Source organism: Pararge aegeria, chromosome 3 (genome assembly GCF_905163445.1).
Source record: "Pararge aegeria chromosome 3, ilParAegt1.1, whole genome shotgun sequence".
Lineage (NCBI taxonomy): Eukaryota > Metazoa > Arthropoda > Insecta > Lepidoptera > Nymphalidae > Pararge > Pararge aegeria.
This window is the reverse complement of record NC_053182.1, coordinates 15,887,067-15,913,325: the sequence shown is the minus strand read 5'-3', so window position 1 is coordinate 15,913,325 and position 26,259 is coordinate 15,887,067. Positions and strand designations below refer to the sequence as shown.

Here is a 26,259-nt window from a genome sequence, read left to right as displayed (position 1 = left end):
TAATTTAAATGAAAAGATAGTCATAACCCTCGTTTACAGTAAAAGAGAGTTATATATTGTTTAGAGCTACTGCTTTATTTCAATACAGGTTGCCTTATCATATCATTATCATTGTAATTGTGGTCACAACTTGCCTTATACAGTGGGAGGAGTATAGAACTTATACAAATAAATGTTGAAAGGATAAATGTGTAGATTATGTTATAGCTTAAGTAATTCTGGAGTTGCATAAACTTATGATACACAGCCTCACATTTCAAAACATCTTGTGTGTCATCATTCTTTAATAATGAATGTTGAAATGCTTGGCATGAACCTCCACATTAATTTAGAATTATATTAGCTTAGCACTGCCCCTTTGCAGATTGGCAAGATATTTAAATGATAACTTGAATTATTCAAAATTAAAACTTATATAGTAACGTCAATAGGAAGTATTTAGAGAATAGTAGACTTTATTTAGAAGGTAGGTACAAAATTTATATTGTTTTTACTTAAGTGTAAATTTAAGATTTTAAAAGTAAAAATGAAATGTTGTCACACTCACCTCACTGAAGGCCATCACTCAGGCCGGAGCAGTTTCCTTCCGACCTTCTCAATACTTTTTATCGGTCTATCAAAACAAATAGTTCACGCTTTTGTTTCCCAACATTGAAAACAGTCCCGACATCTAACATCCCCACGACACAAATACATCTGAACTAGGCAACTTTCAGCACTCACTGCGCAAGAACAAAATTTTGTTTCTAAAATGAAAACACCTGACCGAATCACAAATCACTGAAAAAAAAACCAACATTCCTCAGGTGGGATAGATGCACATCCGATTAAAAATAATTTTAACAATCTCTGAATGTTTCTATCACTAAATCACTACTCATAAGATTTTTTTGGGCAATATCTTTAAAAGTACTGACGTTTTACGAAATACAAAACAGGTAAAAAATGTCATTAGTTTGGTGTTGAAGTAACACGGAACGAACGATCAACCGGAGATGAACTCGCCATCTTGCTTTCATGTCACCAAACAGGATAGCCAATATTGAAAACCAAATTCGCTGTCAAATTTCCGCAGGTTGGCATCATAACAAACGCAACGGTCTGAAGTTAGCTATTTCCACAGACTATATCACTTATTTGGATTTATTTATCTGTGGGCAACTAAAAATAATAGGAAATTGAATCAAAAATGTAACGGAGTTAACGGAGTGGGCCGAGGCCCTTGCACCCACTTGAATGTTTGTGTCGCCTTTGAACCATTAGGCGAGAGTACTGGATTCACTTGCGTACTCTCCACAATCCCGCCAATGTATAGCAGGTCCCATCGTTGTCCGTAGCCTGGTCACTATCGAATTCAGCTTAGGCTAAGTGCAAATATAATATGATATACCGAAATGGCCCTGCCCTTATATGGCGTAATTTATGTGACATCGAATTCATAAGTCGCAGAATCGCTGAGCGGAACGACAATGATAGCAACCAGGCCACGCCAAAATATCATACAACCTATCAACCAGATCTGTGCTAAAGATAATGGTATTCATTTTAATAGCATTGTAAGTTGGAGTTGAAACTTTTATATGTAAGACGAATAATCTAACCGAACGGTGCGGCGTCGGCTTTCTTGCGACACTAAGTATTTTAAAAGCTTTTTTGTCAAAATATTCACAATCCATAAAAACACCCTATATTATATGAATAAAAGACATCAAGTTGTTGTTAATATTGGCACCTATGTCATCTTATTAGATGACATAGGTGCCAATATTAACAAACCAATCTGATTTTTGTGGAGATTATATAATAAATTTAAAGTTCTTATTCACTAGTAAGTACCTACACCCGCAATTTAGATAAAATACTTGATTAATGAAAATCTATAGTGCACATAACATTGACCTCATTTACAAACTACTGTTCTAGTTACGACCTCAGAACGGGTAAGACTAATTTCAGTTTATAATTTCCGCATCCATTCTGTAGGCTTTTTGAAGGACGGCTTACACCGTGTCGTCACTAATACAGTGCCAGGAGGAGATGCGCGCCGCCTCGACGATATTCAGGAACTCAAAGTAGGTTAAATTAAAGTAGGCTATTGCACTACCCCGATGTACTCTCATGTATTTAGTCACCAGTTCGTGGTTGAACCGTGACAGGAATACACGCTTCCGTATAATTACGTATGTTTAAAAAATGTTGGCTACATCTGACACGTTTGTTTACAGCCACTTGAAACACTGTCGAAATTGTCGATGGCTGTAACGATGGAACTAGAAGAGAGCGCTTCAGACTCCAAGCTCCATAAGGAAAGCTTGGCAAAGAAAGAGTTCAGGCCCTCTAGCGCTGTGTCCGTGTCCAAGTCGGAACATGGAACAGGTTCGTCATTAATAACGTTGGTTAGCTTTATTATTGGAGAATTCTGCCACAGGTTGGCCTATGCCGGTAAAGGACTATGCGATTTAACTTCGAAATACTTTCGTGCGAAGAATATAATGCAATTAAATTGACTATATAACTAAAATTTTGAATAGTCAATTTAATTAGACACAGTATAATCTTATAAAGTTAAGATTTGCCAATGAATATATTTTTCTATGATTTAAGCCGATACAACATCTTCAGTAGAACAGTTAAGACAGTACAGGAGTTGGGTGAGTAACGAAAGATGGAATGAACTCAAAAAGATCGCAGATACGGCAATGAGGGAACGGAAAGTGTTCATGATAAAAGGGGGAGGTTTTCCTGCGGTTCGCCGGGCGCTGTTGGAAAGAGGTTGGATCGAAAAATATGAGTCACACAAGGTATGAGTTTCCAGACATATTGGATTTAAAGGATTTGTAATTATCTTCATTCGTCATTTGGAGCGCAATTATCTTCAATAAAAAACTGAGATGATCCAATGTCATAATAAAGCTCTAAAGGTGTACCCACTTACTAGCTGAGCTAAATTCAAATTCAACACAAAATTATCTCCTGGTACTTTTATGAAACTGTAACTTTGTACTGAAGATTAAACAGAAAATTCCACGTGACTTCTATTCAGCATTTCAATATTTATGGGAGGTAGATTCCCTTATTTTTTATTACAGTACAGCTAGAAAAAAAACATAACCGGATATTAATTAACAATTCACTAAGCTGCTGTTACGCTACGCTACGATAAATTAAAAGAAAACATTCATTTAAGGTCAGACACCCCCCTGCAATTGTAGATCCAAAAAGAGTTTCAGGAAAAGAGCTTTCGAAAGTTGAAAGGATGATCCTTTACAAGTTCATGGAACATCACTCTGTCGATTTTCTTTGGACGACTAAAAGAGATAAATATGATTGGCTGCTTAGCAATAAAGAAGTTGTTATAAGCAGGTATGAACGCCTATATCGTAGTTAAAACAAACAGTTTTTTTAACTTGATAATCTAAATTTCTAAATGCATCTAAAAAGCGATTTAAAAATTAACCTTTAATAATATAAGAAGTGTTGTAAGCCCAATGACGGCCCAATTAATATGAGAATAGCTCTAGCTCTGCGCGCGTGTAGTGACCCTACTTTTGTACTAATGTTATAAAACCTTTTTCGTGTGAATGGATAATTTTTGAAGCTCACTTTTGGCAAAATACTTTACAATTCTCGTTTAGGCATTTTTGCGTGCAGAGATATTAACAGAATTGCCCTCTAGATGTATCCTATTTCCTATAATTTATTTTTTATCTGCATTTTTGGGATTAATATTAGCCTAGGTCACTTCCGGCCCATGAACTATCATTAGCAAAGAATTAAATTATGCGTTGCTTAGTTGCTATCGGATTTGAGGAAAAAATAACAAACACATTTTCGCATTTATAACATTAGTAGGAAAGTAGGAATCCGAGCGCTGATTTGTAAGAATAATAATATAATATTTTCTGATAGATTTTGCAGATCCGTTTTTACCACAAAAGAAGGCTTGACTACCTCCCTTATTCAAATGCATTGGCACACCGAACCAGGAGTAGCGATAACGAAATTTCCTAGATGCTATAATATTTATAATTCCGATAGCCTGGAAGAATTCATCGACGATTTCAGACTAACTGCATGTATAAGTGTTCTTAAATGGTTATCAAATTCGTTAAAAGGAACAGAGGAACAAGAACTCGTGAATATACATGGAAAAGTTCCGTTTACAGCTATTGAATTCGCCATAAGTAGATTAAACGAATATATTTCGTTCTATACGCATAAGGACATTGACGATAGCGAAGATCAAACAGTACATATATGGGAGCACGAATGGGACCAATTTTTAACTCACCATTATCTCTTGGTACATGAAAACGCAAAGTTTTTGGAAGACCAATGCACTAACATAAGGTGAATAATTAAATATGCTATTAACATATTAAATAATGAGTCTAATTTGTTACCGTTCAAAACGTGTCAATTAATTGTGTACGGTTGTGATTACCTAAGTGATTAGATCATGCTTTTTACGGTTGCATCATTTAGAAATCGCTAAATGAATTAACTTCGTTTTGCTTTATTAGATTGTCTGCTATGATGTCCCAAATTGTAAATGTCAACAAAACTCATTAGTACCAATAACTAAATTAGTTTGTTTATTCTCAGAAATTTAGAAAGAAAAGCGTCTAAAGCATTGGCTTCAATGACCAAGTTCTGGCCACAGATTGACATCGATGGTGTTTTCAATATTTGGATCGTTAAGCCCGGAAATAAGTGCCGCGGTAAAGGCATACAACTTATGAATAATATAAAAGACATTATAGGGCTTATAAATATTCCGGCACAAAAAACAAGATACGTTGTACAAAAGTATATTGGTAAAATATTTTTTTTGGTTTCGGATTAAAGTTAATACTGCTGCTTAGCTGCATTCCTTACCGTATTTTCTTTTTCCAGAAAATCCACTAGTAATTTACGACACCAAGTTCGATATACGTCAGTGGTTTCTAATTACGAATTCCCAACCGCTAACGATATGGGTGTACAAGTAAGTACAAATTAAAATTATTGAGAAACAGATATACCTAATATTATTCAATATGTTGGTAGTTCAATACGACTCTTTCTTTTTAGAGACAGCTATTTGCGGTTTAGCTCTCAAATATTCAGCTTGTCTAACTACCATGAATCTGTGCACCTTACAAACAATGCTGTTCAAACTAAATACAAGAATAACGGCGACCGCGACAAAGCACTGCCTGATGAAAATATGTGGGACTGCCATACTTTCAAAGCGTACCTTAGGTAAATATGAACTAAAAAATAATATTATCAAATAACTAAATTTAATTAATTATTCGCTTTTTGAATCAAGACAGATAGGAAAGTATGAATTATGGGACTCAAAAATATATCCTGGGATAAAGCAATGCTTGGTCGGAGCTATGCTAGCGTGTCAGGAGACAATGGATAAAAGACAAAACAGCTTCGAATTGTACGGAGCTGACTTCATGTTAACAGATGATTTTACACCATGGCTGATCGAGATCAATTCCAGTCCAGACTTGGCACCAACCACATCTGTTACAGCTAGATTATGTCCACAATGTTTAGAAGACGTAATAAAAGGTAATGATGAGCAAAGTAGTACCTACAAATAATAAATACATGGCACGAATTAACGTCTATTATTTTGCAGTTGTTTTGGACAGACGATTTAATCCTGAAGCCGACACGGGAACTTTTGAATTGGCATACAGACAGTTTATTCCAAAAGCCCCTGCATATCTTGGTTTATCATTATGCATTAATGGCAAACGGCTTGTAAAAAAGTCGAAGGAACGAAAACACGAGCCAAGAAGCGTTACTCCAATAGGACCTCCAGTTCAATCCGGGGATTCAGTTCCTGACCAGCCAGTCCCACCGGAATACACTGGACCTATTATCACAGATTTTCTTACTTGGTTAAATCCATACGATTCACTGCCGATGAACAAAGATAACCTAGTTGTTGGTCCTAAGGAATCACTTACGGTACGCCAAGCGGTTGCAGTGGTAAAATCGGGTCAGTCGCTAAAAAATAGTAACAAAAAGCGTAAAACATCTGCGCTCTCTTTTAGGACACTTCGAGGCAGGCGCGAAAGAAACGCAGAATTTAAGCGTCGAATCGTGCCACACTCCTGTTGTCGTCCAGAAGACACCCAGTCCCTCAATCATGTTGGCAAGTACCGAACAGAGTCGGCTAGTAAAGCGGAGAAATTTAGACCGAAGATCGATAGGTCGGTAGGCAATAAACGATGCTACATTGATCCAGTTGAGTGGGAGCGAGAAACTGCCAGTATCCTCCGGTCTACAATATCCGTTCAGAATAAAATGTCGGCTAGAAACGAGCCAGCAGTTACAAACGTACGGCAAACAAAATCTGGTATTGTCCACTCCAATAATTATAAGCCATTGTTAGAACCGCTAAGCTCTCGCAGTTATGTTGATAGTGGAAATACAATTAAAAAACTAAGCGCTATCGGCAAAAGTATATTATATTGTAAGTTAAACGACGAAAATAGAGCAAAAAAGTCAATTAGTTTTTCTAACAGTTGTACTTCAATAACGCCGTACCGTATTGCGATAACTCCTTTAAATGATGATTCGCAAAATTTGTATTCAAAGAACAAAACTAAAAACTAATTATTATTGGTCTAGTGAATCACTATGGTTCTAATTTAAAATGTTCAGAATATTTTTATTAAGAAAATTAAGACTTCTATTAAAATCTAATGAATTTATGAATTGTTAATAAATATATATAAATAATATATACTTACCTAATCTTAATGTTGGCGCCTTCAAATTCTAATAATAAATGTTTTATTTTATACTTAAAATTATTATTTTCCAGGTGCTTTAAAAATCCTCTTCCCTAACGTTCCTTAATTTCCAAAAAGTTTATTTGAAAATACCTACTTATTATTTCAAGTTCACGGACCTGAATAACAAATTACGTCAGTGTTCAAGTCTGTTATAATTTAACCAACTGACATAACGTCATTAAACTTCAACTCAATGAAACTGTCGTAAGATGGTCATTCAAAAATAATTTTGTAAATAAAAATTTAACGAGGTAGGTAGTACCTATTATTCCCTGTGTACCGACTTCATGTGCATGATAAAACGGTGTAGAATTCCTATCTAACTGAGATTTGCGGATCGATAAATTATCATTCTTAGTACTCATAATCAATTCAATATACATTCCATATTCATCAGGTATTCCAGCTAAAAAATATGTATTTTCAGGGCAACAACCAAAGCTATGTAGGATATAAAAATCGAAAACCTTTCTACTTTACAATTAAATTTTCTTTGATCGTAAACCTACATAAGTAACCTAATTTAACGATGATTTAAAATGAGCATACAATTTAACAAAAAAAAATGCCAAGTAAAAGGAAAAATCTTTTGAATCGAAAAAAGGTGAGCTGAATGTACAGTACCTACCTACAATACTTATCAATTTCCAAGCTGAAACCTAATAGGCAATAATAACAATAAATACTTAATAACATAGTGCTAGTCGATCGATCAGTGCGCCGTGCAATAATTGTTGAAATTACTATTCCACATGACGATAATCTGGTGAAGGAAGGAAAAGGAAAAAGTATCTAAATACTTTGACCTTGCTCACGAGATTACCGCCATGTGGAATGTTGAGTCGACCGTTGTTGTTCCGATCGTCGTTTCAGTCAATGGTCTTCTCGCGAAAAGCTTCGACCAACATCTTAAGAAGCTTTCGCTTGGTTGTTGGATCAAGGGTCGGATGCAGAAGGCAGTAGTCCTTGAAACGACGCGTATTGTGAGGAGGTTCCTCACTCTGGAGCCCTGACCACCGGTTTCTTGGGCATTCAAAAGCCCCGCAAGCGAAGGGTGGAAGTTGTTTTTTTTTATAAATTTTTAATAGTGTTTTTTAATTTATTTTTAATCATTGTTAATAATTTAAAAAAACAAAAAAGAAGAACAATAAATGTTAGAGGATTAGGTAATAAGTTAATATCAAATTTTTTTTTTTCCTTACGTATATCTAAAAAAAATTTTCTTTTTAGACAATCAATGTATCGAGTTCTTTTCGAAAAAGACACTCAAGCCTAGTTAATAAAAACAAAATACGGTCAAGTTTTGGTGAAGCAGTTTTTTATAAGTCATATCAAGTTATTGTTTGCTAATTAACAATTAACATAATTAACAATTAATATGTACTCTTACCAAATACTTAACTAATTATAATACTTAATCATGATAATTTACAGAGGCAAAAATATGATAAAGGTGGAGTGAAGAGTATCTTCTCTCCTTTTCACAGATTATATTATTCGGCAAGACAAGCAAGCAATAACACAAAAATGGCTCACAAAAGCGTCAGCTTATCCCATGGTTTGACTAGCAAGGAAAAATCTTATGTTATATGCAGCTGCCAAAACAAATCTAACAGATTCGTGAACTTAAAAATACTAGCTTCAAAAGCAGTACGAAACAAAAAGATATTTTCGGTATACGGCAGCTGTAGTGCAGTAAGAAAGGCATTAATAGAGCGTGGTTGGGTTGAAAAAATGCCGGCCAATCAAATGAACCTATTGAAAATACGCACTAACTCTTTCTCAAGTAAAACTAAAATGCAAAATGAACTTGAGAGACTCTGCTTGTCCAATCTTGTTGAAAAATATAATCCAAACTTTGTATGGCGCACAAAGGATCAGCGTCGTGACACTACCATTGATATGAATAAAGATTGTAACATAATCATTAACAAATTGGAAACTGATGCAACGTGGACTTCAAAACAAGGGCTTTGCTCCTCGATAAAAAGAAACTATTGGTTTCATATAGAAGATGTAGCTGAAGTTAACAGTCCTCGGTCATATAACACTTCTGACTCCGGTGACATAGATGGTTTTGTAAAAGATTATAAAATTACTGCCTGTACGAGCTTATTGAAATGGATATTATCAATGGTAGCTAACGATAGACCTGTGTTCGTCGATACGGGAAAAACTTCTATGAACGTCATGGTATTTGCAATAAACCGATGCAAGGAATATCTATTGAGTAAGCAGAATAAGGATATTGATCGACCTATACAGGCTATCAGCACCCGTCAATGGGATTCCTTTTTGAAAAAATATTATTGTATCATAGCAAAAGAAGATTTTTTTCAACCTGACAAAGCAACTAAGCTTTCCTTATATCTGAGCTATTCTAAATTCTTACTGAAGGAAATACACAAGTATCGACCGCAGTTAAGCTGTGAAGGATGTCACAACATTTGGATAATTAAGCCTTCTTGTTGTTCGAGAGGCCGTGGTATTCGTATGGCTTCAAAATTAGGAGTGATAATGCAATTATTGAATAAAGCTACTGCAAAATATGTAATACAAAAGTATATAGGTAAGTAACTATCCTTATCCAACTGCCCCAAAAAAGTTGTTGTTTTTCGGGTATATTATGTTGGTGACTGCACAAGAAAAGCAACTATTGCAGCTCAAGCACATCAATAGGTTGAAACACATGAGATATTATTTAATTTATCTTAGCCCTGCTAGTGACACTGGATAAGTAAAGTAATCTAAAACTAGAAGATTTATATAGTCACCGAAAATAAAAGTAAACAAAATGTTTTGGAGGCTAAGCAGCTTTTTTTAATTTTATAATATATCTTATTTTAATAATATATCTAATTTAATAATATACATTTAATTTAATAATAATCTAATTAATCAACAGAAAAGAATAGTCTGTTTAATTTAACAATTTTATTTTGATGCAGAGGAACCAGAACTAATCTATGAAACTAAATTTGACATAAGACAATACTACCTTGTAACAAGCACGTATCCCTTGACCATTTGGATGTACAAAGATTGCTATTTAAAGTTCAGCTCACAAAAATACAGCTTAAAAGATTATCACGAATCAATTCATCTTACAAATAATGCCGTTCAAATTAAATACGTTAACTGTCCAGGAAGACACGCTGAATTGCCAATCAATAATATGTGGGATTTGGACAAGTACAAATCTTACTTGAATAAAATTGGAAAAGATGATGCTTGGGATAGAATTATTTATCCGGGAATGAAAAAGTCAATTGTTAGTATTATGCTGAGTTGCCAGGACTCCTTATCTGTAAGCAAGAATCGTTTTGAATTGTACGGATGTGATTTTATACTCGATAAAGAATACAAACCATGGCTTATTGAAATCAATTCTTGCCCGGATTTGAATCATACCACACAAGTTACTGCTAAAGTTTGTCCAGCGGTAGTATCGGATATCATAAAAGGTAAATCATATAGTAATTTCATCATCATTTCAACAGATTGACGTTCTTTGCTGGACATGATTTTAGGGTTTTCTAGGTTTTTTAGCTTTCATCATCAAAGCTTTACAGATAAAAACACAACAATGTATTTTAAATGTTATTTAAAAAAAATACATAAGGTGTAATACCTGCGCGGTATTGAGATTATTAATTGAGACCTTCGGCGAATGCCGTCTGATCAAAACAAGACATGTTGTCCATAATAAACATCATCCTCAGCCTATTAATCTAGGGCACCGGCTTTGAATTAGTCCAAGCGCTCGAGTTATATCCTGTAACCTATAATAGAGGACCTGTTGGATCCACAACGCGGCCCCTATGCGAGTCGGCGGGCTTATCTAAACGATAGATACCAAATGTAGTCCTAATAAACGGGACCGAAGAAACGGCTCAACATTTCTGCGAGGAACGGAAGTGGAACAACACCAATTTCCTAACTCCGGCCTGCGATACCTTATTAATACAAGTAATTCATCGGCCAATCTTTATGTCCCTACACATCATAAGCCATCCATTATCTCCAAAATCCCAATCTCTGTAAACAAATTATATTTATTTATTTTTATTGCAGTTGTTATAGACTATGCCAAAAATCCAAAGGCTTCAACTGGGAGATTCGAACGTATCTACCGACAGCCATTAACATTGCCGCATTATAGCAACGTTGCCGATCTGTCTCTGCGAGGATATTCGTTGCCCATAGACTATTTTTATAAAGGAAATGTTGAGGTACAAGAAATGTATGAGGATTCTAAAATTGGCAAACAAAATTTACTGAAACAAGCATATAACACAGATGTGATCATGAAACCACCGGAAGAAGAGTTTAACTTTCCCGATAAAAATGAAAAAAACACGTGTACTCATAAAACCTTTTCCGAATACAAAATGGGTGTCGTAGCTAATGTTTTTAACGAAACACTGGAAGAGTTGATGGACAGAATTACATCAAATAGTAATTTCAGTGCCCGTGCGAAATTTGATCAGTGTCCATCCTCGCCTTCAAATCTGATACAGAATGTATGCAGTGTAACCAACCTTCAAAATCTTGTAAGGAAATCTGTTAATATTACTGCTGCATTGGATAATCACGTCCAGACTTTTAATTTTAGTAAACTGGATGACGCTCCTCGCGGTAAAGGTAGTGTTATTGATTGCAGCCCCATCAACAAAACACTTTTAAATCATTGCAATGCTGCTAAGATTAAACATGTAAAACAACTTTCCAACGAAGTAGAATTACGTAACTCAACACAAGACGTTATAAATGCAACTATAAAAATAGTCTCATTTATAAATAAAAAAGAAAAAGAGTATGAGGATATAATATGAGTAAACTATAAATAATAAATAATGCGCATTCACGAACGAAGCGGTAACGTTTTCCTATATCTAATTATGGTAAATTTAATAAATTGCAAAGTGTGACAAAATATTATTTTTACCTGCATATTGTATATCGTGAAAAACGAATTACAGAAGGGTCAGTTCTAAGTTGGTTCTTTGAAATCTTATAAAATGACAAATAAAGATTGACTAATATAATGTGCTGTGAATTAGAGTATCTAGCAGGTAGGTACAAACCTAGACCTTACAAAAATAAAATTACAAATTGAAATAAATGTTTTGTCTTTTTTTTTCAAAGTGAATAACCCGGTTCGTAGATACCTATGTTAATTTTTTAAATTAAATTTAAAATCTAGGCCGAGAATCTGAATTTTTTGTTGCCGCGGTTTAACTAATGTGTACCTACTTGTACTGTAGGGACTACTTTTCAGTTTGTGTTTTAAATTAATATTAGAGCTTAAATGGAACCAAAAAATATAATTTTTAATACTTTTGCAGCTTTTTACAGCTTTTAATGTAGTAAAATATTTTTCATTGGTCTCATCTATATCAAACCGCGTGATGTCATCTGTGTGTAAATAAAGCGATCGAGTGATCAGATTGCTTTTTAAAATCTCCTAAATAATGGAAATAGATCAAAAATCATATCAGTGGTGATTAGCACCGCTTTATATTAATACTTCTGTTATTACTCCAAATAAAATATTAATTATTGTTCCACAAAATAAGAAAACATGGTGGAACTTAGCTAGACGAATCGTTGGGAGTTAACCACAGATTATTAATAATATTATTTTTAAGTTTTATTTGTTGATTCAAAATTAGAAATAAATATTATTTCATTAAAATATTAATTAGACAATCGTTTTGTGTTACGAACATTCTATTTATATACATTTTTGATTTATTTGAAGTAATTGTCCGTTTGCCTATTGAGATAATATTATGTGATTTTTAATTGAGGTTTTAAAATGTTATCCTACAGTTTAATCTATAAACTCAAAAATCAAAACAACGACTTAGTAGGTATATAGTAGGTATATACAAATGGAGTGACGAATGCATATCGTCTGTATTGTCTGAGAGAGGTACAGATGCTACTAACCAATTACTAGATTTCTTGACAACAAGGTTGCTTTAAGCACTTCGCTCTGCTTACATCTCTCGTAAGACAATAAATATTGTAGACGATGAAAATATTGAAAAGGAGCAACTGCTGAGTTTCTTGTCGGCGTTTCTGTAGAATCTGCCTTCCGTACCGGTGGTAGAGTCACTAGAAATAGACAGACTTGATGTTTATGGTACATCAAGTACCTAGGCATAAAATAAACACCATGTATAAATTAATTTGATATTTTTTTCAATACCAATCCAACTTAATTAATCCAGTATTGCTGTGGCTGCAGTTTGATAATAGTTATTGTCACTTTTATATTATACTCTTTGATCTATAACGTAGTATCTAATCTGTGTTTTACATGTAAAAAAAAAAATGGAATGCGTTCATTTGTGAAGTTTTACAATCGTGTTTATTAATTTGCAATTAATAATCAATGCATAAATCTTAGCAATTAAGTAGTGTTCAATATGGGTCGATCGAGATCTCGAAGTAAAACGCCTAGGCGTCACCACAAAAGTAGCAAACATTCAAGGAAGAAGAGCCGTTCTAAAGATCGGTCGTCGTCTCGGAGCAGAACTTCTAAACATGCCGAGAAGATCAGAGAACGGAGTTCCAAATCACGGTATTTCTTGCTGCCAAAGTTTATTCTGTCCATCAAACTATTCTCTGTATAAACTAATAATGGATATTTCAGGAAAAGATCTCACTCGGCATCTTCATCTTCTAGTACAGATGGCTCGTATGAAGGCAGTAGGCATGGTACGAAAAAGACTAAAGGACGCAGCAAAATGGATGAAGTTGATCGCCTGGCAGAAATGGAAAGACAAAGGCGGGTTAGAGAAGCCGAACAAAAGGTATACACATATCTGTAATAATTTCTATGATTTTATACTTTTGATATTATGATATATTTTCAGCGTTTAGATAAAACTAACTAGCAAATTGTATTTGTGTTCTTATTAAAATTAAAGGCTAGCTTCCAAAGACTGTGAACAGACTTGTTTATACAGACAGATTTGAAGTGCAAGAATGGGCCCTCACCACTATAATAGATTGATTGCTCATAGTACAAGCTATACAATAGAAAAACATTATTGCCACAACCTAATTTTTACATAATTGAATTAGTTGGACTTTTGATAATTCTTTGCTATTAATTAATTTTAATTTTTTTTATAGGTTGTTGAAGAAGAAGCTGCGAAGAGAATTGAACTTCTTGTCAAGAAGAAAGTGGAGGAAGAACTTGAGAAACGCAAAGATGAAATAGAGCAAGAAGTAGCTAAAAGAGTTGAAGAAGCAAAACGGAAGATGGAAAAAGAGATGATGGAGGAACTTGAAAGGCAAAGGGAACAGCAGCGACAGGAGGAGCTAGCAAGACAGGTAACTATGTTTTTCATTTACCAGTCATGTGTAAAAGCAATGCGTGTTATGTTGCTCTTACATGTGACGCACACTCCTCTACCCCAGGGAACAATTTGATTTGTTCCCGCATACACATACTCCATATAATGTTCTATGATTATTATATCGACAATGTATGAACCCCAGCAAACTAATAAAAGAATTCTTTCGATCATATCTGTTAAAGGTCCAGTCAGGTGTAGTTCGAGTGCTTACAAGAAATTTTTCTTGAATTGTTAAACTGTTCACTCATTGAAAAAGCTTTTCAAATGTAATTTCATATTGCAATCAGTTACAACATGCATGTATTTATGCACCTACAAGGCAGACTTCATGTACAATTTGTTGTATCGTTAACGCCATAGAGGTGACTGGCTAGAATTTTAAAATTGTTCACTTGACTGTCCCTGGCAGTCACGTAGTCTATAAGTCAGGTCAGAAGACTGATCAAGAGCCCGAAGACCTCTAAGAGTTTTAAGGAGATGCCGCTTGAGGATCCAGCCGTGGCAGCTGAAGGTATTTTTGAACCTATTTTTTGTATAAAAAAACATCTGTTATATCAGAGAAATCATACAATTATATTATGTACACAGCTCACATGTTGTATGATTTGTAGAAAATAAAACTATTCTATTTGTTGTTTTCCTAGCAAAATGTAGGAAATAATACACACATTATTATTATTATTATTATTATTATAAAGAATTGTAAAATAAATGTGAATAAAATTTATATTCAATGACTAGGAAATTAAGATGAAACAAATCATTTATTATTTCAATTAAATAAATACATTTATTTTAATCTTAGCACTTGTCATTTACATGTATCATTGTTAATGTATTTATAAATTACTTTGTTTGAAATAATATTTGTTGTGTAAGCTTTTATTTATGTTACATTATGTTAATATACTGTTTCTATCAAACAGGAGGAAGAAGCTCGTAAAAGGAAAGAGTTGGAGGATATCATGGCTGAAAACAATAAAAAGATTGAAGAAGCGCAGCGTAAGCTGGTAAGATAACTCAACCAATATTATAGTGAAGTAAGTTTAATTTTGCTCCAGCCCAGCCCCGGAAAACTAACATAAAATGTAATGTCAGTAAACAACATTATTAAGTCACTTCACTGCCAAAATATGTCATCATATTGCTTAAATGGTTGTATTTTTAAGTAATTTACAGCTAGCTCAATATTAGTATTATATAATTAAATATCTTCACCTGCTATTCACCTAGGGCACCTTTAATAAATTTCTAGACTTGGATTGGAAACTTGTCTTTAATTAAATAAAATCTTTACAGGCTGAAGAGAGATTAGCAATGATCGAAGAACAGCGTAAAATGGATGAAGAGAGGCAAAAACTGAAAAGAGAACAAGAAAAGCGAATAAAAGAGGAACAAAAGAAAATCCTAGGGAAAAACAATTCGAGACCCAAATTGTCATTTTCACTGAAGCCACTCTGATGTGTTATAATTGTAGGGAATCATATAGCTAGTAATATATCTAAATTAGATATAATTTGGATAGTGGTATAACTGGAATTTTATGCGAAAGTTTTAAAGAAATCTTATAAAAAAATACAACACTATGTGTTATTTGAACGGATTATGAATATTTGAACGGATTATGAATATCTCAAATGTTTATTGTAATTGTTGTGCTGTAAGAGTTACTATAAAATCATCAGATTTCATTCATATTCAGCTTTTTCAATATTTCTGTATGTGTATTCATGATACAAAAATACATATGTTCATAAAATAAAAATTAAGCTACAAATATAGTATACTTTAATTAAATGGGCCAAGGTTTTGGTTGTGCCCCTAAAGAATAGATACTATAATTTGAATGGTTTGTGCACTGCACATTCATTTTAGGTTCCAGATGTACAAATACTTGTAATGTGTTTAATTACGCACATTCTGGTTATGACACTATCCATGCAATTATTTGTAAGAACATTATTGTAATGATTGTCTACAGTTGACATAGCTTAGAAGCAATGGCGTAGCTTGGCATGAGTGACATCCGTTACAAAAGTGTCACCAAGGCTGAAAAAAGGAATGACAAACAAAGATTTCAGGAAATCAAGAGCCAGTATTTTAGCATTGGCTTTGTGATTGTGAACATTATTTACAGCACATTCATAGATAAACAATATAATCTAAAAAGTAAACTGGCTATTAGCAAGTATTCAATAGCTCACCTACTTTTTATCTTTTTTTTGACACAGTTTTGTGTAGCCTGCACGCAAATAGCACCGAGCTCACTTCAGTTACGCCTCTGATAATAATATTTATATTGAACACAGATTAGTATAAATGCTATAGTTACATTTGTCCGCTAATTGTTTCAATTGTTTTTTTTTGTTGTTTTCAATATTTGAATTGTATAAAATGAATATAATATTTTAGTTCAAGTACTCATTTGGTCTATAAATTAAATTGTCACGATGATGAATCGTGTTGGTTTCATTCATCTAAAAAGACACCATGAATTGTTTCAGTGGTGTCATCATAAATGATCACGTTTACAACACTTCGAAAATATTAATTATTATCATTGAAATTGCCAATGTTCCAATGTTAATTAGGGAATATGTCTTCTCTTTAATATTGCCTTAATATTTTAATAGAACCGTAAATATTGTAATCATGTTATGATAAAAACAAATTGGTTGACCAATTATTTTTGCCAACCACACTCTGTGGTATCAATAGGTGGTGTTGTGAAAATAAATAGTCAACTTTAATTATTTAACACAATATATCAACAAGGTCAAAAATATCTTCATTCAAGTAGGCCATAGATGGCACTTATGATCCCACCACGTGTGTACGTCTGCTCAAGATTTATAAGTTAATTCAAGAAGATTTGAATGTGTAGAACAATAAGCACTTTGCTCTTAACAAACTATGATTCTCGTGTATTTTCATATACAAGGGGAACCAGATTAGCGTTTGACTGAATTTGAACTATCTAGAACTAATAATAATATAATACCACGAAAGCTTTTTATGAAACAAGAGCAATAGAATGAATAGTTGTAAAAGTTGCAAGGAAATAATGACGAAGTCAATAAAATATCAAGAATGTAAAATATTCTATTTTAAAATATTGCCTTTTCGTCGTGAACAAAACATTATGACGAAAACCGTCACACCGAAAATACAAGTATTCGAATCGAGTAACAGCAATATTAGACTTTGTAAATATACTCTATTTCCCTGCTAGTATTTCCGTTATTTTGTAAAACCTCGTACTTCAAGGTGGAAGTATATTTCATAAATCATATCTCACGCTATTCGATTACCCTCAACAAAGATAAACTTTAAGCCTTGAAATACTGTTTAGCAGAACAAAGTAATTGTATTAAATTGACGTCGAAGATGCATCAGTCTGATCTGGTTTCATTCATATCCATTTGTATAGTTTTAAATGTGACTAGATAATTGTTATGTAGGAATAGTTGATTAATTAGAATATTTTTTTTTTATATTAATCAATTATTATAAGTTCTCAATGATCATTGCATCTAAGCATAAGCATTTTGGCTAATTGTCTAAATAATATGTGCTGCAGTAAAAACTGTCAAAACATTAACAAAAAAATTACTTCATATTGTCACTGTTTGCATTATCTATAATTCGTATATAAATTGATTATTCTTGCTGTAGCATTAGAGATAGGAAGTTCTAATCTTAGAAATCCGTTTGAGACATTGAGAGTATTTCAAACTATTTGAAAGTTTTCAGATTTCAGAAGTGTTTCAATAACGTTTTTCGCGGTAATAGAACCTGCTACTTGTTAGACGTTTAATATTTTCTTTATCAATTTGTAGAAACTTTATAAAATTATCTTTAAAATACAATATGTTGTCCCTTTGCAGTATCTTAGCAGGTTCGATTTGCGCAATAATCTTTTATAGGTATCGACTTTTTTTTCGCATAATCTTGAACTGAGTTTTCATAAGTTTATAAAAGTCTAGATAGATTGCTCAAAGGCCGCCATCTCTTGGTCTGAAGATATGGTAGCGCTAAGACGTTCATTTCAAAATTGCTTCCTAAATAATAAATTATTTAAGCACACTTTATAATTCTGTAGTAATTATACGATCTTGTAAACTAATTTTTTTCTAACATGTCTCATACTGATACTTTTTAGAGTAAAGATCGTTTTGAAAATATATAAAAAAATATAAAATCATACATTCCCTCTCTTAATTTCCCCCAGTCTGTTTTCTTTTAAATGTTTTTATGCATTTCTTTAAACCCATTGGTTTTTCATCTATTTTTAAAACATACTTTACAATAAAAAGTAATGAAAAGTTTGTTTACAAAATAAGACATGTAAGAAAAAATGGATTATATCTCTACATAGTCAGAATAAGAATTTCAGTCTTGGAACAGTTTTTGGGCCGTTGGCATAACTGCGGCATGAGATTTTCTACTAAGTATTCTATTGCGTGGAATTTAACTGGTTTGTGGGGAATCAAAAAAGCGACATTTAGTGACAATACTGTTTCCCAGTATTTTTTACTAGATGGCGTTCTTTCAAGTCCATATAAAACTTAGTTAACATTAATGCGATCGAATAGGCAGGTATGGTACAAATCTCACACTGCGCTCTCAGTTCTAATGCAGTTACTTAGAGGTCACACATAAATTACGTCACGAATTTAATTTTTAATGACCTTATGACAGTGGGTTACACCTTTCTACTACCTTAACTCGTGGCGTAATTTATGAATAGGGCCCAACGTTGGCTGGACTGAAGTAAGTAGTAAAGAGGTGTGAAGCGGCTGCGCAGATAGTTATAAGAAAAACAATGATGACATTGTACAATGTGACTGGTCAAGCAAGATCGGTGCGGTCAGTAGCGCTAGTTCTAAGTTTTCATGTTAACTAACGTCTCATCCACGTTATTTGTGAAAACCCATAAGTAAAGTTTTTCATACAAATTTAACAGATTTACGTTACTCAAAAGTTAAGTTGATTTGATTCGATAAGCCACACTAGTGGCTGACCTCTTAGTACAATTTACGTCAGCGCATATTCGAAGTAAGTTTACATGTAAACTTGCTCTTATAACACTACTGTACTTTAACTTTTATATTACCACCGACCTACTATTACCAGTGGACTAGATGTCCTCAAACTAATGACAGCTGAAATTTGACACCATTACAAGCGTTGGCATGTCTCTGGAACTATCAAAGAGTTTTGAATAATTCAAATTTTAGTTCCGTCGATACTCGTATTACAGTTTCACAGCTTACAGAGCCAAAAGAATTCAATAAATTGGAGAAAATACAAAGTGACATAAGCCCAGTGGTAATAGAGATAAATGGTCAATATTTATCACCGATTTTCTACCCGACTAAGTGCAAACGTCCAAAACAACAGACCTATCATAGAAACCGACAATCTCCGAACGTTCCATTATTTATTTAATGGCAGATGATAGACGCAACATACATATATTTTTTTAAACAACAAGACTTATGCATAATATGGTGATGACCACAGAGTGGTGTAAAACAGCTGCGCCATACTAATGATGTTAACCGACAGCTTTGATTGTATACCTTTTGCCGAATTGTTCATAGACATTCTAAGTTTTTTTTATATATTTTATGCACATTTCATACTCTTGTCGGAAAGCCACCACTTTGTGTGTTTATGCATTCACACCAACATCTTAATTTTTAGACTGATTTGTTTTTTTATTCTATTAAAAATTCATTAACTTACCAGCAATTGTAAATAGAAATAACTTCTTAAGTCAAATTACAGTAATTTCAGCTATGTTAACTTAGAGTATGCATTTGTATGCAAAGGTCAGAGAAAAAATTCTTTTAAAATTATTTATAATTATTTGATGCATTCGAATGTTGTCAATTTGTAAACTGATTACGCATGACTAGACTTGATTTATTGTATCAAATAAGTGTGTTGTCAGTGCAGTTAGACAGGTATGCCGAATTTCAGCAGATTTATACTGATGCCAAAAATTGCTTAGCATAAGCATTAATTACAAAGGGGTTTGAATTACCTATTATAACGGGGTATTAAGACTAGCTTACCTAATTTCCGCTATTTTGTCCTGCCCAAAATAGCTGCCTGGCATAAAATTCTACGTTTGTACCATTAAAGCAACTATTTGCAGTTTAGGTTCTATTAACCACTGATTTCGCTATAATACGACATGGAGTTGACGATTTTGAGCATAAATTATACTTATTTGTATTGATGCCAGCTATCGATGAACATAGTTTCATGGGTGGCCGCTATTTTGGCAAAAGTAACCAAAATATTCAAACCTCTTTTAAATCGACAGGCAGAATAAATTTAAACAAAGCTTCAAATAAGAACGTTGATTGTTTACTTAAAACTACGAACCATCCTCAGCATATTATTATATTCCTCCTTTGCACTCAGATTTTAAAAGAATTTTGCATTAGATTGTGAAAGTAGAAGGTTTTGTATAGATAATATTATTCTATTATTATATGTCAATAAAATTAAATTATATATAAGTAAATAGGCTAGATTTTGTAAAAGTTCATCATTGCATGTTAATAGAGCAGCAGCACTAATATTTTATTCCTAGGCTACAGTTTCCTTGAGTCAAATGCTTTATCCCATTATTCATATACCATTTATTTTGCAACAAGTGTGTAATCCCGTTCAGATAATTATCGAATCCTATTATATCAAATACCTGATCCCTTAAAATAAAACGCTCAATAAACACGCACTTAATGTTCAAATGTTACATTGGCGGCTTTTCTAATTAAGCAACACGCCGTCCTATCTCAACGCAGTGCCTCGCATGTTAAGTCAACTCTTTATACGTTTGCCAAGAACTCATTACTTAAGATACTATGATATTTCTGGGCATACAAAATACAGAGAATTGATTTAACTAAACAAGCGTGGCGTCGCGTCGCTGGATTGCCAAAATGTGTAGCTTATATTATTTTGTCCTTCACAGCCGAAAACATTGGGATTTGCATTATTCTCCTTGCGCTTTATTAGTATTAGAATTCTGCAAATTACTACAAGCACAAGATCTTTGACAAACCGCATCTTATCAAATTTAATAAAGACGCAGTTTACCTTCGTTTTCTTTTTATTTCCCCTTTACCATAACGACTCCTGACGCAAGTGACGCTCTAACTAATTAACCGATTTTAATACCGAGTAGGCCTATTTTTTATCTTTGTGGACATTAAGCTACGTTAGAAAATATTGAAAGTTGGTGACAGAATATTTGCTGAGATACAGTGCCCTAAGACGTTTTGTCGGTTGGCAATTCTTTAAGTTAAATAAATATGCCGATCACCACTAAGGGTGCGTGTCCTCTGAGGTGGAGTGTAAAAGAGCTGACGCTGAATTGGCCAGTACTAGAAATCTTAGACTCCGTATCGTTCTTTCAAATAAAATATATAAACACGCGGACAGTCCAGCAAACAGTCTGATATGGGCCGCTGTAACGGAGCGGAACGGTGCGACTTGTCGACTCGTGCTGTTCATGTCAGTACTCGTGGTCCGTTTTTTAATCTCAAATAGTCATTTGGGATTTCAAATGTTGCATGTTGTTTTTGCAGTCTTAGTAGACAGTTTAATTATTGAAAAACTTTTCTTGATACTCTATAATAATTTTCGAATAGTTCAATATTATTATATTATGTTTGAAAGAAATTAAAAATCATCCGTTCTCAAAAGGATTTTTTTCAATAATATGGTCCCGAATCACGAAACTATGTTTTAATTTTGAGTCCAAATAATATGGGCTTTCCGGTCTACTTCTGCTTCTGAATCTTCATCATCTAGCATTGAAATAAGAATATAATATGAAAAAGTGCTTTACCGACAACATGACGTATTATGACCAGTGAGTTGGTGAAACTTAACTATTACTCTAGTTATCCTATTAACTAAGTTCTTTAATTAAAAATTTATTAAATTCTCTTAGATTGGATCAATAAGCTTCGTCTTATTCGGGATGATAATTTGACTGCTTATATAGGGATCGTATGTGTTTTTTGTATTAGCGTTATAATAGTGAACCTATTCGATTATCTTAGAGAATCTTCTATGTTAGAGTTGATAGTTAGCGGCAATGCTGTACGGTCATTTATTATAATTTATGATATAAAACATTAGATATTTTATTTCTATTTCATTAAATTATTACCATCTACACGACTGGCATTTTACATTCTACACGACTGGCAATATTCATGTGTAAGTTATGCGTGGCATGTGTAGTTGCGGTGTACCCATCAATGATATACCTACATTATCTGTATTAAATTGTACCCATAAAATACGAAACTTGACGGGCGTGCCAAAATTATTATGCTAAATTATTAGAGAAAGCATAATCAAATCGTACAGAACTTCATCGATAGCAACGTCAGATTACTGTCATTTGTCAAAATTGAGAATTGGAATTGATGCAACCGTCACGTCACCTTTTCTGATGTTTCCGATGTTGAAAGCTGAAACGCCAAATAGATCGAACGCCAAAGGCATAAATTGATTATTATCAGAACTATCAGTGTCGAGTGTGTACTGATAGTTCTCAGTTGTATGGATAAAATTATCATTGTTATCACATAATCGTAGATCTACATTTTATGTGGCACTTAACATTCAGTTGTTCAGCGAAGTTATTCGGTCGATATCACTTCGCTTTTTCTAATTTTTAGAAGACTGCAGTGTCTGCACGATTAACTGTTTTCGAATTATAGAATCATGTATTAAATAATAAGTTAAATTAAGTGAGTTAAGTCCAAATACTCTCAAAAAGCCAAAATGGCTGAATTTCTAAAAGGATTGATACTGTCCGTCCTATCGGAAAAATGCTACAATGAATATTTTATCAAGAACAATTTTCTGGATGGTATGTAACACATTTACTCTTGATGTATGCTGAATATTCTGGTTGTGATTGTATTCTTCTAACCCTAGGCCCAGATTTTATCCAAAGAACTCCTCTAATTAATTTTATAGATTCTAGACTGAGTTCAAGTGGATGTATCCCCCTTTTTCACATATGTAACATTAGTAGTAGCAAATATTTCACTTCTGTGATGCAGCAGGCAGTGCTAGTCTATACTAATATTTAAAAAAAACCTCTGTTGAATTCTAAACAATACTAAAACAAATATGGATGAAGTTTCAGGTTATATATTACATTGTAAATTAAAGTAAATTCAATGCTTGCTTGTTTTCAGAACCATGTTTCAAAGCAACATTAAGCAAAGGACTGGGTTTTGGTTTAATCGCTGGCTCAATGCTTGTGAAGGTTCCACAGATTTTGAAAATAGTTGGTAACAAGAGTGCAGAGGGTATAAATATTTATGGAGTTTATTTGGAGTTATTTGCGATAACTGCAAACTTTGCCTACAGTTACATTATGAAATTTCCATTCAGGTAAAAAACTAACACCTCATCTAAATAGTGGTTACTACTTAAATAAACATTGAACCTTAGTCTCAGGAAACTCAATGGAAGAGATATATTTGGAAGAATGGTCAACTGCATACAATGTAAATAACTATTTATAGTAATCCAGTGGCATTCCTATATAAAGTAAAGTACTTAATAAGAAATTAATTTTGATTAAATTTATTAGTAAACCCGTGCTTGACTGCATTCACACATGATGGTACCTAAGTTATGATGCAGCCTAAGGTGAGGGATTCATAAACAGAAGATCACTATCTTAATTTGAAGGAACCCATATTATAAAATAATAATAAGGGAATGTATAGGTTACAAACTACTATTGTTAGCTTCTCTATAAAATTGATTTGCATTTTTAGAAATTTGGTAATAATTTATAGGTATTTTACTGAAAAGCTTAAAGAAATATTCTAAATAATATTTGACTTACTGCAAGTGTTCATGGCACATGATGTATGTGAACATTTCATATACATATCTGTGTGATTCAATACAAACTTCAGTCTCTTCTTGTGAAACCTGATGAATGGTACAATAGCAATCACACCCCATGCAATAAATAACATTCACATCTGTTATGGTTAATTAATGGTAATTTTTTTGGCTGATTCCCACCATCTTGAATGTTGTTATCGAATAGCAATTTGACCACATATTAAGTATACAACTTTTAATTCCATAATTAATTTAAATTATTTTTGCATGTTACATTTAGTTTAGTTAAATTAAATGTTAATAATATATTTAGAATTATGCATTATTAAATACAATTCATATTTAAGATGACTAGGATTAGGTGATTAGTTGAAATTATAATTATCTGAAGACCTTCAGTTTTAAGATATTGTTTGACAATTATCAGAAAGAGGTGATACAGTTAATAATGAACCAAATACCTTCAGATTTATGTTGGCCATCTAGTATTTACTATACCCTAGCCTAGTTCTTAGCACAGTCATGCAATGCTTGCCTACAATCATGGAATTTTGTAATAGATTTTCTTTTCAGTGCATGGGGTGATGGTACATTTTTAGCAATACAAACTTCAATCATCGCTTCACTGGTGTTACATTATGGTGGATCATCAGGCAAGGCTGCTGCATTCCTTGCTACCTATGTAGGAATTGTTGCAGCTGTAGTCAGTGGCCATGTACCCAAAGATGTGCTGTGGAACATGCAAGCTCTTAATGTTCCAATAATAGTCATTGCTAAGGTAAATTAAATTCTTTCTAAGTATAAACATGGACTTGGTAACTAGACACAGACAACACCTCCAATCAGATAAAACAGATCCGACTAAACTTCAGAAAATTATAAAATCCTAATTGTACCTGGAACTTTCCACTAACAAGATCTTAGCACTCAGCTCTGTGGGAACAAAATATAAACTGTTGTTATTAAGACATTTGTTACCTGCACAAACATAATATTAATAGTTAAAGGATTGTTATTGATGTACCCTATTTTGTTTTACAGTCCATTCAAGTGATAACAAACTACAAGAATGGTAGTACAGGTCAACTATCTGCTGTCACTTGCCTTCTTTTGTTTGGAGGCAGCATTGCAAGAATATTCACATCCATCCAAGAAACCGGCGATTTCATAATAATACTTACATATTGTGTATCAACAATCGCCAATGGAGCCCTAGTCTTGCAACTATTCTGGTATTGGAATGTACCTAAGGCTAACAAGAATATAAATAAGAAAAAGAAGAAGCGCATATAGTTGCTCTATAAGAAGTAACAAATTCACTGAAATAACTGTTTCTTTAGTGTATTTAAATACATTTTTTCATAGACTTTTTGTTTTTGTTTCATTATCTCGTTTTAGTAGTTCAATGCGCCTAGTCATCTAGCGTAAGTTCTTATAAACAAACACACTAAAATCATCAATTTAAACCCATTACTTGACAACAGGGGCAATCCTGGAATATAATAGCAGCACTACCATCCGGGTCCATCATTTGGGGGGACACGTTCAAACTATTCTATCAAAATCGGTCTAGCCACTTCTGTTTTACGTCGTATGTAAACAACATAGTTCTCTTAGCTGAACTAAATTATTGACGAGACTTACACAGTACTGCAGGTGATACAATGTAAAAAAGTTATGACAGGTATAATATCCCTACTACCTATAATATTATAAATGTAAGTTTGTTTGTTACGCTTTCACGCAAAAACTATTTAACCGATCCTTATGAAACTTTGTACACATATTCTTGGAAGTGTTACAAGTATTACTTCTTATCCCGACATTAAGTTTGGTTCCTTTGGGAGAAGGGATGAAAGTGCTTAACGATTTTACACCATAACTCCGACAAATTATTTTATTTATTATTTATTTAAACATCTTTATTGCGTAATAAAGGAGAAATTACAAATATAGTTAAACAAAAAATTAAAAGCAAAAGGCGACCTTATCACTAAAAGTGATCTCTGCCATCTCTGATTATAACCGATTTCAATAATTATTTTTGTACTACAGAGGTTATAATATGTGTTTAATTTTGCCCAAACTGTGGTTGGAGATAGAGAACAGAACTCCTCAGCGGACAGCAGCAAACCCTTCATTTAAGGCTTTAGCGATACTGAATA

The 26,259-nt window shown here is 33.3% G+C and overlaps 5 protein-coding genes across 10 annotated transcripts in view; 4 read left to right on the top strand and 1 right to left on the bottom strand.

The window, feature by feature from the left end:
* The window catches only part of LOC120637297 (serine/threonine-protein kinase 26), a 159,093-nt gene extending 157,999 nt beyond the window's left edge, over nt 1-1,094 (bottom strand). The window contains exons 1-2 of one of the 3 annotated variants that reach the window (XM_039909072.1): nt 918-1,094; nt 548-780 (exon numbers count right to left, since the gene is read on the bottom strand). In XM_039909072.1, the coding sequence (XP_039765006.1) occupies nt 548-562 (15 nt within the window). In that variant the 5' untranslated portion in view covers nt 563-780; nt 918-1,094. Of the gene's footprint in view, nt 1-547 lie in introns of all 3 variants that reach the window. The other 2 variants (XM_039909073.1, XM_039909071.1) reach the window with 2 other exon arrangements.
* A 687-nt stretch (nt 1,095-1,781) lies between these two features.
* On the top strand, nt 1,782-6,637 carry LOC120637143 (tubulin glycylase 3A-like). Of its 4 annotated transcripts, XM_039908810.1 has the most exons (11): nt 1,782-1,940; nt 2,226-2,376; nt 2,605-2,801; nt 3,188-3,363; nt 3,910-4,350; nt 4,606-4,817; nt 4,897-4,987; nt 5,074-5,244; nt 5,315-5,568; nt 5,639-5,973; nt 6,060-6,169. In XM_039908810.1, exons 2-11 carry the CDS (start codon nt 2,253-2,255, stop codon nt 6,096-6,098), a joined length of 2,040 nt encoding a protein of 679 aa, XP_039764744.1. In that variant the 5' UTR covers nt 1,782-1,940; nt 2,226-2,252; the 3' UTR covers nt 6,099-6,169. The 4 variants fall into 4 exon arrangements, with proteins under 4 accessions (XP_039764744.1, XP_039764741.1, XP_039764743.1 ...); XM_039908807.1 differs by having other exon boundaries at nt 5,639-6,637; XM_039908809.1 differs by having other exon boundaries at nt 1,821-1,828; nt 5,639-6,637.
* A 761-nt stretch (nt 6,638-7,398) lies between these two features.
* On the top strand, nt 7,399-11,663 carry LOC120637160 (tubulin glycylase 3A-like). Its single transcript, XM_039908832.1, has 4 exons — nt 7,399-7,410; nt 8,241-9,375; nt 9,755-10,270; nt 10,881-11,663. The coding sequence occupies exons 2-4, from the start codon at nt 8,334-8,336 to the stop codon at nt 11,639-11,641; spliced, it is 2,319 nt and encodes a 772-aa protein (XP_039764766.1). The 5' UTR covers nt 7,399-7,410; nt 8,241-8,333; the 3' UTR covers nt 11,642-11,663.
* A 1,465-nt stretch (nt 11,664-13,128) lies between these two features.
* On the top strand, nt 13,129-18,388 carry LOC120636390 (UPF0430 protein CG31712). The gene is made up of 5 exons (XM_039907850.1): nt 13,129-13,398; nt 13,471-13,630; nt 13,956-14,156; nt 15,109-15,192; nt 15,482-18,388. The coding sequence occupies exons 1-5, from the start codon at nt 13,244-13,246 to the stop codon at nt 15,641-15,643; spliced, it is 762 nt and encodes a 253-aa protein (XP_039763784.1). The 5' UTR covers nt 13,129-13,243; the 3' UTR covers nt 15,644-18,388.
* Nucleotides 18,389-22,638: 4,250 nt separating this feature from the next.
* LOC120637428 (mannose-P-dolichol utilization defect 1 protein homolog) lies at nt 22,639-25,465 on the top strand. Its single transcript, XM_039909271.1, has 4 exons — nt 22,639-23,093; nt 23,428-23,626; nt 24,668-24,872; nt 25,136-25,465. The coding sequence occupies exons 1-4, from the start codon at nt 23,006-23,008 to the stop codon at nt 25,385-25,387; spliced, it is 744 nt and encodes a 247-aa protein (XP_039765205.1). The 5' UTR covers nt 22,639-23,005; the 3' UTR covers nt 25,388-25,465.
* Nucleotides 25,466-26,259: the final 794 nt, after the last annotated feature.

Coding starts and splice junctions, on each gene's coding strand:
- LOC120637143 (XM_039908807.1), top strand. CDS start 2,253: ATGGCTGTAACGATGGAACTAGAAGAGAGCGCTTCAGACTCCAAGCTC. Junction 3,364..3,909: donor AAAGAAGTTGTTATAAGCAG/GTATGAACGCCT, acceptor ATTTTCTGATAG/ATTTTGCAGATCCGTTTTTA. Junction 4,988..5,073: donor CTAACGATATGGGTGTACAA/GTAAGTACAAAT, acceptor CTTTCTTTTTAG/AGACAGCTATTTGCGGTTTA.
- LOC120636390 (XM_039907850.1), top strand. CDS start 13,244: ATGGGTCGATCGAGATCTCGAAGTAAAACGCCTAGGCGTCACCACAAA. Junction 14,157..15,108: donor AGGAGGAGCTAGCAAGACAG/GTAACTATGTTT, acceptor TCTATCAAACAG/GAGGAAGAAGCTCGTAAAAG. Junction 15,193..15,481: donor AAGAAGCGCAGCGTAAGCTG/GTAAGATAACTC, acceptor AAATCTTTACAG/GCTGAAGAGAGATTAGCAAT.
- LOC120637428 (XM_039909271.1), top strand. CDS start 23,006: ATGGCTGAATTTCTAAAAGGATTGATACTGTCCGTCCTATCGGAAAAA. Junction 23,627..24,667: donor ATTATGAAATTTCCATTCAG/GTAAAAAACTAA, acceptor TTTTCTTTTCAG/TGCATGGGGTGATGGTACAT. Junction 24,873..25,135: donor CAATAATAGTCATTGCTAAG/GTAAATTAAATT, acceptor TTTGTTTTACAG/TCCATTCAAGTGATAACAAA.
- LOC120637160 (XM_039908832.1), top strand. CDS start 8,334: ATGGCTCACAAAAGCGTCAGCTTATCCCATGGTTTGACTAGCAAGGAA. Junction 9,376..9,754: donor TGTAATACAAAAGTATATAG/GTAAGTAACTAT, acceptor ATTTTGATGCAG/AGGAACCAGAACTAATCTAT. Junction 10,271..10,880: donor AGTATCGGATATCATAAAAG/GTAAATCATATA, acceptor TTTTTATTGCAG/TTGTTATAGACTATGCCAAA.